The sequence below is a fragment of the Falco rusticolus genome, chromosome 2, assembly GCF_015220075.1.
Source record: "Falco rusticolus isolate bFalRus1 chromosome 2, bFalRus1.pri, whole genome shotgun sequence".
Taxonomy (NCBI): Eukaryota; Metazoa; Chordata; class Aves; order Falconiformes; family Falconidae; genus Falco; species Falco rusticolus.
The window spans coordinates 7,806,611-7,818,643 of record NC_051188.1 but is presented as its reverse complement, the minus strand read 5'-3'; the positions used below and the strand labels follow the sequence as shown (position 1 = coordinate 7,818,643).

At 37.9% G+C, this 12,033-nt stretch overlaps 1 protein-coding gene across 19 annotated transcripts in view; it reads right to left on the bottom strand.

Moving 5' to 3' along the window:
• The window catches only part of DLG2 (discs large MAGUK scaffold protein 2), a 1,049,324-nt gene that overhangs the window by 354,977 nt on the left and 682,314 nt on the right, over positions 1 to 12,033 (bottom strand). For all 19 annotated transcript variants that reach the window (XM_037377334.1, XM_037377356.1, XM_037377333.1 and 16 more), the window contains one exon: positions 7,578 to 7,702. In XM_037377334.1, coding sequence (XP_037233231.1) covers positions 7,578 to 7,702 — 125 coding nt within the window. The remainder of the gene's footprint in view (positions 1 to 7,577; positions 7,703 to 12,033) is intronic.

Sequence of the window (12,033 nt, the reverse complement as noted above, 5' to 3'; positions counted from 1 at the left end):
AGAAAACTTCTATAAAACTGTCTGTCACTGCTGTCTATAAAGAGGCCCCTAAATTTCACCAGTTTCAAATGCCAGAAGCCAGAGAGGTATCTTTTTCTTCCCATTAAAATCTGTTCTTTTTACCTGAGAATCAGGTAATTTCCCTTTCTTGCACCACATAAGAGAATTTTTACAGCCTACCAAATTATTTTCAAAATAGGAAGAGCAGAAATATAATTAAATTCAGAGACACACTGGGCCTCTGCAACACCAAGTAAGGGATGCAAATTTCACATAGGAAAAGAAAGAAAAAGAAGGATTCGGATAAAGACAAGTGGTGAAAGCAACAGAGAAGAGAACTGCATGGTAACTTATCCCACTGATAAAAAGTTAGTAATTTAAAACTTGAGCCATGGTAAGACCTGTTCAACTTTAAAAATAATGTATGAAAACCAGATTTGGATTTTGTGACCTGCCTTTTTTCATGTGGATCCCCTGTGGTATTTTTTTTTTTTAATTCCACAGTAGTTCCAGAAACGATACGCACAGATACACAGACAAACACAGTTAATAAGATCAAACTTCCTAACACAAACCAGGACAGAGCAAACAGTCAATAACTCATGATCTAATTTATGACTGTCTGCAAAGCAAGCATGCTTTGCCTAATGGGGTGAATGTCTCTTTATTAACTTACTACCAAATTATGTACTGAACTAATAGCATTGTCAGAGGCCTGTAAACAGTGCAGATATGAATCAGTGTTTTGTGGCAGCGCTGTAATTATAATAACATCCTGAACAAGCTGTATGCCATTGCAGTGCACACAGACCTGGTACTGATAGGCTTAACACGAGATCAAAAGTTAACAAACAGGGACTTAGGCAGTGAATCACAAAGCAGACACACTTCTGTTTTCATATATAATCACAGCGAAATAAAGCCAGTTGCCCAAGCTGGATTAGAGACACATGACACACTTGTAAAGAACATGATCTCTCCTGGGAACATCTCTTCACATTAATCTGGAAAAAAACCTAGTTTTTTCCTATTGTCACTCTCAATTCACTTCTTAGTAAGCAATCTAGAGCTACAAATGGATACTAACAGGCAACAACTGTGTGCCTGCTGCTGCTGGAGGGATTTAGGTTTCAGAACTTTTATCAGAGGCAAAGCACCATCAACACAGCCCATGGGGCAAAACCCAAAGGGGCCCCTATATCTACCACCTCTCAAGTGGTGACTCTTCTGTTTCCTGTCCTCCACTTCCTCTTTGAGTTTCTCAGGTAAACTGCACACCATAGTTATACCAGTGTTTCTTAATTCCAGTTTTCAAGCTTTGAAGAAATAGCATGAAACTGTAGTATTTCTTCAATGGTTCATCTTTAGTGAAACACAGAAATATTTAAAAAAGTCTGATGGGAATGCAATCTTTACATTCATTTTTCTTAATTTTATTTTTTCTTAACAAAACATGCATGAGAAAGGGTCGTATCTTCACATTTCCTCTCTTGCTGCATATACCTAGCCAAAATTATATTCCTTTGACACATCACAGTGGGTTAGTTGACGACTGAAGGGAATAGAAATCTAATTTGTTTAAAAACTTTGCTGGTAGTCATTTAACTGTAGCCTGTAAGGCACAGAAATATGAGAGAAAGAATCACTGTTCTATTCCAAGCTTTCTCCTTGATTTACTACATGACTGAGGGCAAGTTATTTTGGTTCTTGTCTCCTCCCATTAGCATGTGTATTATGTTCCTTTCCCCACACCAAATCACTTGGAGAGTTGGGGGAAAACAATCCAATGGGGCTAAATATTATGGTGATGATAGAACAACACAGCATGCCATAAAAATGCTGCAGCTTCACAATCTTAAACCTCCTGACAATCAGTAATTAAAGTAATATCAGGAAAGACACTTTTACAAAGGAAAGATAAACACTGCAGAGCCTCAGTAGTTTTTAACCTATGGTATTCAGGTAGCTGGGTGTACGTCTACTGTTTCCAGATTAGTCTGCCAAAGGTAACTCTCAATCGATCTGCTTTTCTCGATGCATTTAAGTTCTCCTTCCAAATATCCACACTCCTAAGGAAAAAATATTTGGTATGTTCACAAATGGAAAGAGACTGGAAACAAGTTTCCTAGAAGAAAGAATGAATGAAACAGCTACATGTCGGGGCAGCTTACCAGGGCAAAGTGCCTCCAGGCACAACCACTCTCTTGCCTTTGACTCACCCCCTCACATCAATCCTCTTTCCTCTTAAGTACAGCTCGAGCTCAAATACCAAAATAATTTTTGTACAACATTAACCCTTGAAATTCAAACTCAAGGCCATCCAAACCTATCTCACAGTTCTGCAAATAAATTCTTTCATATGCAGTCACACATGCCTCATGCCATAACTGATTTTTGAGTCACAGGTTCAGTAAGATTCCTATGACCAAGAGATCAGCATAAAACATCACATTTGAAACTTTGTGCTATCCAAGACCTTGTGGTTTTTGGCTTTTTTTAGATCCCAAGACCTTTTAAAATTCCCATTTTCAAACTTGCCTTCACAAAAAGGAAAAGTGGATTTTCTGATAGCAATAAAGAAGGAACTCATATGACCTACTCATTCCTGTAGGCAGGGTTTTGAGAAAAATACCTCCACCACAAGACTGGAATTGAACTGTGAGAAACTATAAACAGAAAGAATGATTCTTGACTCAAAAGAGTTTTGGTTTATGATTGCTGAAAATAAACTCATATTTTCAGAGCCTATCCTTTTAAACTTGGTCATAATTGAAAGCTTTTCATTATTCTTTAACTTTTTTTTTCTCCAATCAAGCTATACCACTACACTGTGCTCCTAGTTCCATAAGCTGAACACTCTTCCTTTCACAGAGTATGATGATTTTTTCAGATATATTTTGCCTTTTAGAAGCCAGAATTTCACTTATGATCAATAAATGTCGATAGAAGGAACTGTGAGATAGCATATTGAAGTTCATTGCTTTTTCTAGGCAATTGGGCCAACCACTGTATTTTTTTCTCTGACACAAACTCAAATGAAACCAAAAAAAGGCACTAAGCCATAAATTACTGGGATTCTTTTTCTTCCAGAGAATAAATGAAGTCTAAATTCAGAACTTCTTTATTAAAAAGTAGATGTTTGCCCATGGACAACTGACATTTGTGAGACAGAAGCAGAAGGTTTTATGCATCAAAAGTCTTAAAAGATCAAACTGTTGAGATAAATTCTCCTTCAACTCAGTGGAAATGGTTGCTACTTCTGGAGGTTTTATATTCTCTGTCTGGCACTGACTTGACACTCAAAGCTTCCAAGAAACATGGTAGGCAGCATTCAGAAAAAAAATAGTTTTTCAGTTGGTTCAAAGTTTATTATATTCACATTTAGCTAAAGTAATCAAATATAAAATTAATCTTTTTTTTATTCCATGAAATTATTTACCATATATTATTTACTATAAATGAAATTATTTTCTATATATTATATGGACATAAAAATGATTATACAGCTTGCTTTATTTTTCAAGATCAGGAGTTAGTGTACTTACTTAAAATATCTTCTAAAATCTGAATTGTGCAGTGTATCAGTTCTTATACTAGTTCTAGCAGGGAGGGTAGTATGTAATATAGGAGTTATTACTTCCTCAAGGGGAGCAGCAGAGGGGAAGGTGTTTAATCTCCCTTCTCTGGTGAGCAGCAGTAGGACGCAAGGAAATGGAATAAAGTTGCATCAGGGGAAGCTGAGATTCGACATCAGGAAAAGGTTCTTCACTGAGAGGGTGACCAACATTGGAACAGGCTTCCCAGGGAAGCGGGCACAGCACTAAGCCTGACAGAGTTCAAGGAGAGTCTGGATGATACTTTTTGCTATATGGTTTAGTAGGTTTATAGGTAGTCTTGTGAGGAGCAGGGAGCTGGACTTGACGATCCTTATGGGTCCCTTCCTTTCCAGATATTGTGATTCTGCGCTTCTATGATTAGTATTTGAAAGTTCAAGAATTCTTTCAAAAATAGGAATGTTTTATTAAAATGAATTAGCCTAAAGTGGCCAATAACTACTACTTTTTAAGTAAAGATATGGGCCATGAATTGATACAAACCCACGCTATGCATTGTACCTACCGTCAATAAAAGTACTGTCCTCCACTAAAGGAAAAAAAACCCAGGAACTTAATCCCCTTTGTTCCAGTCTCACACACAGGTTTTATATATAAATTCTTGTACTCTACAGAATCAGAGAACAAATCATGATGGAAAGGACCTCTGCAGGTCATCTAGTCCAACCTCCTGCTCAAAGCAGGGCCAGCTTGACAGTTCAGTGACATTGTTCAGGACTTTGCCCTGATGAACTTTGAATCCCTCTGAAGACAGAGATCCCATAATCTTACCAAACCACCAGTTACAGTGCCTTACTACCATCATTAAAAAGATTTTATTTCTTCCCTCACACCCACTTGGAACTTCCCTTATTGCAACATGTGACTGTTGCCTCCAGTCCTTTCTCCATGCACCTCTGCTGACCTCCATGCTGGCCTTCATCGCTGTCAGGGCTCACTGCTGACTCAGGGGCAAATTACAGAATGACAGTATCATTTAGGTTGGAAAGTGTTTCTTGAGATCACCTTATCAAACCCTCCCTGCTGAAGCAAGGTTAGCTAGAACAGGTTGTCTAGCAACATGTCTGGTCAGGTTTTGAATATCTCCAAGGATGGAGACTCCATAACCTCTCTGGACAACCTGTACCCAGAGTCAGTCACCCTCACAGTAAAAAAAGTGTTTCCTGATGTTCAGATGGAATTTCAAGTGTTTTGTGCCCATTGCTTCTTGCCCTGTCTTTGGGCACTACTGATAAAAGTCTTTCTCCTTTGTCTTCATTCCCTCCATCAGGTATTTATACTGGTATTTATGTACATATAACTACAAACTGCTCACTGGGAAGTTACTCCTTCCCAGGTGCAGGAGGTTGCATTTGCTTTTGTTGAACTTACACAAAACTCCAGGTGACCTACTCCTCTACTTGTCAACCCATATAGACATACACACACGTAATCGATTTGCAAGGGTCTGTAGCATTAAGTCCACTTCTCACAGATTGCTTTTGCAGTCTTGCTATTAGAAGAACTTCACTCAGTTAAGTTAGACCAAAGGGACTTCATGTAAAATGCAGTAGAAGTGATTTTACAGGCTTTTATGATTTAAAAACAGACAGTAGATTTAGAAACCGGTTCAAACAAGTCCACACAGCTCTATAATACAGAGTATCTGCAGGCAGAGTCTGAGGCAAAAATGGACATGAGAAAGTATACAGTTTTTCTGTCCATAAACACCAATCTCCCATTCTCAGTTAATTAAAAATTAGGCTTTTGCCAGGAACCTAGCTTATCGCTATTCTTGGCAGATGTTACTGCATGTCATTGAGCTTTTGTTCCTAAAGAGTGGCCTTAGCTGATGAACCCTGTTATGTAAAATTAATTATCGTGTAAGTCAGTGGACACTGCTCAGGATAGCTCTTCTCTTCAGTGGCGTATCAGTAATGATCACTGACAAAATACATTTTCAGGTACTCCTAAAACATGACAGGATTGTGTCTTTGCTAGCATTGTAGCAAAGTGAAACCCACTTACCAGATACAACAAGGAAAGGAAGAGTGTATAATCTCTTTTTACAAAGGAGAATAGGAAAAACTACCATGCCAAATACATGCTTATCAATTATACCATTTTACTTTACATGTGCTAACAAATACTATACTCTAAGAATATTATTTAAGTCTTACTAACAAGATAGCTATACTTGTACTACTAAACTTTTGTTACAAAGCACAGTTTGCTAGGTCTAACCTTAATATGGATTGATGGATTGCACTAGTATGCTATTTTTTGTGGGTTTAGGTCTTTCTAAACCTTTAGAACACAGTAATTACTAAGCGATCATGAGTTAAATTTACATTAGTTAATTAGCATAGCAATGAGTTAGGAAATAATTGATTTCATACAAAGACTGCACAACAGAATATTGCAATGGCTTCTGTTTTAATAGCTTAAAGTGAAAAAGCTTTCAAAGGTCATGAAAAGCACTACGAAAAAGATGCTATTATTTTTTGGAACGGATTCTTTCTTATTTGTAGAAAGGCAGATGCAGGTTTAAGATGACTTTATGCTGTTCATCATGTCAAATTTGATAGCATGATTTCCAAATACTGCTGTGTCTTCACCCTCTGTTTTGCATGAAGCTCATCTGGCCCATTGCAGACATTTACAGTATAGTCACTGCAGATGAACTAGCTGAAGAAACTCCTTTTCGTTTGAGTCACCAGTGAAAATGTAGGCCCTTTATAGATGTGATTCTTCTGTTCTATTTTAGACATTGACTTTAGGATGAGATGAATCACAACCTAGAAACGCTTAGGTTTTTCTTCACTGACTATTAGGAGACTCTAGGATGACTAGCTTAGGGGTACATGGCTGCATCTTAGTCATAAAGTTACATGAGATTATTCCTACTCCTTTTGTCTGCAGTCTTATTTAGACCTTGAATTCTTCTGGCACTGCCAACCACCATCACTCCTCATTACTATCACAGTAAAAATAAGAATTGTTTCCAAAATCAAATTACTAACCTAGTATAATCAATATCCCAAACTTGCTTTAAAAACTGGCCATTTCCCCCTACTTTTAACTTTGAATTAAAGGAAAAGGCTTTAGGAAAAAAGTTATTGTTACCATCTGGTCACATTTCATGACTTTTAGACCATCTGTTTTTGGCAAAGGCTCCCAGAGCTTCGATTCCAGTGCTGAGATCATGAAAGCTTCAGAATTTTATCCCAAGTCCTTCCAACTGAATTGCCTTTTTGGAGCATCAGCAGGCTTCATGACTGACAGATGGGTGGCAGTATCTGTGACAAATGGAAGCCTTTCTGTGTTCAGCCCATAAAGAGAGTGAAGCGCAAGCATTTCTGTGGTTCCTCTTGTTTAAGAGATGTGCTACCATGTACTTGACAACCACAAGTGACCTGTGTGTCCATCTCAGGAGCTATGGCATTAGACTACTCTGGAGGTGACTCAAAATATAGGGCACAGCCATCACATCCTCACAGAAGAAAAAAATGTTCGGAAACAGAGGTAAGCACACCTCACTACTGTAGTCAAATAACAGAAGCATCTACAAATAGCTATGATTATTTAGCAATGGCTCTGTAGTTTGGGAAGTCTTGACAGCCTTAATGTATAACACCAATGCATAGTTCTTCAGCTATGAACATACAAAGACCAAGCAGAGATGACTTTCATGCTGATATGCCTGTTTCCTCCTCCTGTCCCCATCTTGCCTTTGGTAGTAAATGAAATGACTGGTACAAAGACAGAGGTGGCACCAGCAAATGCCCCTTTATACAGGACTCAACAAACCTTATTCAGTTGCTTCAAGCTACTTCAATCAGCTCTCCTACCTTAGCACAAAGGAGACTCCAGGCATGTCATTTACTTCCCCTGACCCCATGAAAGACCCAGTTAGCTCCTAGAGAATAATTAATAATACTGATGCATTTTGTTTCCAAACATACATAATGAGTTAGTTTTTACCTGAGTCTTCCATCCTCTGCTGCAGCTCCTCCTGGTATAATCTTAGTAATGAATATCCCAGGATCATCCCCAATGTGTGGGTTGTCTGTTCCTCCAGCAATACTGAACCCCAGGCCAGAATTCCCCTGGAAAAATTAAACAAAGTAAATGTATCACCAGATGCTAGATTTCTACAGAATTTATTTGCACTGCACGAGCCAAGGATCCCTGCTTCTTAAAGAAAGAAAGTTTACTTGGCAACTCCGTACTTGAAGGCAGGTGACTCAGTCAGAAAAAATAGTCAATTAAAGAACAGAAGCTGCGAACACAAAGATTTCCCAGAGTTAATGGATGATTGTACAGAAACAGGATTTGACCTAAATTTAATTGGTTTCAAAAGCAGTCACATAAATTACCATCTGAACTCCAATATGAATTTATCCAAGTCAATGAGAGCTAGAGGCTAAAAACACTTCAGAGCTTTGAAAAAAGGCTTTATAAACCACTGTCATTTGTAAACAGAACCAGTGAATAACATTTAGCTCTGAAGTATTTTAGTACACTATTTTCTGTTGAAAAGCGATCATTGCTCAGATTCACGTTTTTAAAAAACCGAAATCCACAAAACAAGACTTTTTTTTTTTCATCTTACTGATTTGCTAGAATGAAATGTTTGAAGGGCACTTTATGAGATCTGCTCAATAATCCTACTTACTGCTTCTACTTGTGAGTTCAGGAAGGATAAATAGGCATGTACACACAAACATACACTTGTGAATTAAGTCACTGTTTTTCACATATAATTCAGACCCACAATTCTAACCTTTTTTTTTTGGAAGCATACATTAGTTATTATGCTTTTCTGTATGAATTAAGTGCATACTAGCTATTATGCTTTCCTATGTAATCTAATGTATTTTTTTTAAGGGATTCTTTCTTATTTGTAGAAAGGTAGACGCAGGTTTGACGCCCCTGTGCATAGAGGGTTTTTAAAATTCAATGCAATACTTGAGCCTTAAAGTCTCTCTCACCCCAAAGTATTTTTATAATTAGGTATTTAGGCTTATCACAGTGATGTAACTATAGATATTGAAGAATACGTACACTAACTGTTAATGAAATATATTCAGGACAATAAAAATACTCTTCTCTTATTTCATCAACTTTTCAGATTACTGGGAGTTTGTTTCCTTCACTGATGCTTGTGGACAGGCATCCAGTTAAGTCCTAGTGAGAAGACTTACCAATAAAAATGGCACCCCTAGACTTCATTTATTTAAATCACATCTCATTTCTGCATTTTTGAACTGTACTTCAAACAGTAGGTCAGGCATGCAATGCTCTTTGCATGCAAAACCCTGCATGTTGCCTGCCCGCAGCATATCAAATTCTCAGTTTTGTTATCAGTATTCTACATTCACAAGCAATGCAGTTCTCATTACTCAAGAGATGTGCATGCAATCTGCAGCTCTGCTATCAGCATATAATTATGTGTAAATTTTCAGCATTGAACTAATTTATAATTCAAGGAGAAGGATTTAAGATTACACATCTCTTAATGCTTCTCATCTAGCTATAATATGAAAAACATTATAATACTGAAACACTGTATATATTTTCTGTAGAGTTAATAAACATCTGTAGGCCAGCATTATAAATTTTTGATTTAATCTCCCTTTAATCATTAGGTTCATCTGAGATTCTGGTTATTTTCCCAGTATTTTAACACATGCCTAATTATATAGTGCACTCTACACCAGCATGCACTCTAAAAATACTTTAATAATATTTTCCTGTAAGTTTTTCCATATGTCATATTATTAATGAAGCTAATCTTCCGACACACAAGAATGAAAAAATGTGTACTTATACACACCACAGGAAGCCTGGAACAAAAGCCTTAAATCACTATTAAAACCAAGGGTAAATGTCTAGAAAAGAAAAAAACCCCCTCTAAAATTATTAAAATAAAATAGTTGGCTTTATTCTTAACCTCCAAAGAGATTTTAAAAATATGCAGTAATTTGTGTTTCTGAATAGAGGTGGATTTCCAAATCCCCAACACCTACTGTTGGTAGGGAAAGAGGAAGATCAGGGTAGCAAGAAGAAATCTGGACATAATTTTTAGTTTGTTAGGGAACACAAACAGCTATATCATAGCAAAAAAGCATGCCTGAAGAGCTTTAAAAACTATCAAAGCTTGTCTGTTATGTGGGGTGTTCTTAGCTGTTACAGTTCTTCACATAAAGTTCATTAGATTTCTTAGCAGGAAATAAGTTCTGAAAAGTTTTCATACTTAGTCTGCATCTACCATACTTGTTTCCATTAACATTTTAGAGCTAAAAAAGTACAGCAATGTTGACTGTATCAGTGATGTGTTAAAACTGCTACAGACTTCTTAGGAGAATCTGTGCTAGCCCTTGACATTTATCCATATATATGCATCTGTTACACTGCAAGACTATTCCAATTCTGCCCCTTGGGAATAACCTTTTAGAAGAATAGGGCAGTACTCCTCACTGGCACTTTTGTATCCAGAAAATTTCAAGCAATTATTCTGGCTGCAGTCCTTGACTTGATCAACAGGATCTACAAGCTGTCAGACGCTAGCTGCCTCGGCAGCTAGGTATATTCCTGCAAGGCTTTCCTGCACCAGAACTGCACTGTAAAAGCTAAAAGCAATTACACATTTTTTTTCTTAGTGGTTCTTGAAGGGTCTTCATCGGCTACATGAAAAGGTCTTCTGTCTTTGTACAGCTCATGGCCAACAAGGTTAAAAGCATGGCTACCATCACTCATGGGTAACTGGCCTTTGAAGAGCCTTGGGTTGGAAAATAATGCAATAGGAACGTTCTGGTTAAAAGCTATGCTATTTCAGTTCTGAGCAATACTGAGGTACAGATCTCTCCTCTCCCCTCATGCTCTATCCTACTAGAGCACAGGTTCAGCAGTGTGGGATTGTTATATTAAAAAACTCATTGTAGTGGGCAGGCTGTAATTCCAAGTTCCAATTAAGTACCGTCTACTAGCACAACACTTCCTGAACCATTCTGCAAGGACTAGCTCCCCCCCCACCCTTTGCTTACTTCTTTGTCCCCATCCCAGAAAAAAAAGTGTGTTAATTATCTTCACAGCTTTTCTTGGCTTACTTCTGTCTCCCTGTCATTTCATATCAACCAATGAAAATGTCCCTCAGCCCAAAACAACAGCTGAACCATCACTTAGGCACTGCATTTTCCGAGGTGGAACATTCACACTTTCTCTCATGCTGACTCTCATGTTTGGGAGTGGTTCCCCATAAGTATCTGTCAAGTTAATTCACTGCCCTCTTTCTGTTCCAAGCCTTACTTCCCTTGGATGCTTACAAAGCAAGTTAACAATGAGCTCAGAGGCCTGGTAACAATGTAGATAAATGTTTAATCAGAACTAATAGCAGCTGATATAGAGGAGAAGAGGTGTAAAGCAACAGAAGACTTCTTTTGGGATACTCCATAAATATTTTTTAGTTGAGATTCAAATTTAGGCCTAAATATGCTTGCTTGCGTTGTTTCAGTGTTCTTCCGTAGAAATTTAGCCCAAAATCTCAAAACGTATGTAGGGGAGAAAAAATTCTGAGCAAGTCTCAGACCTACTAACTTTAATGGCATTGCTCTAACATTGTTATTTGCATGTCCAAATGTATTAGAGTCCAGATTCAAATAATTTTATGTTCAATTCATATTACCTAAATTATCTTTTAACCTAGGTCTTGCCACCTCTTTGTCCACGTTCTCAAATGCTGCTACTATAAAAGCCTTATATAATTAGTTACTGACCATGCAGGGAAGATTTGCATAAAATTACTCAGCAACAGATTTTTTTAATTGTTAGTTTAGTTTCTTACTAGCTTCCCTGCATTTTGTTGCAAAGCCTCAGTCACACACACAGCCTGGCAAAAGGCTCAGCATAGCACAACATGCCCAGTTTGGCTTATTTTTAAGCCATCTCAGTTACCTCCTGTTCACGCTGGATATCTCATACTTCTCAGGGATTTACCATCAAGCTCCCATTTCTCTCTTGGCTCAGCTTTACTTTTGAAACAGAGTAACTTAGGTCAAAATACCAAATCCAAATAATTTCTGCCAGCCCAGCCTAGAGGTTTCCTTCTTGTTCTCCCCTGAAGGAAAGGTCAGTACTTCTTGAGGTTTACTACAGCAGCCTGCCTCTGTTATGCCTTTCTCAGACAGGCTTTGCACCTCCACAAGGATCATCTGAGTTCTTCATAGCTCAGCCTGAGCAGTGAAGAGGCCTGGCTGTAATTCTGCTGGCCCTGGAGGGGCAGACAACCTCCAATAGAGACACAGCATCACTTCAGATGACTGGTGTTACACCTTCTGCCAACACTGAAACATAACACTTAGGGTCAGAATAAGATGATGGATGATTCACATCCCAGGGAAGGAAAACAAAACTTGCAAGTTCTGGCCAGTTTGAAACT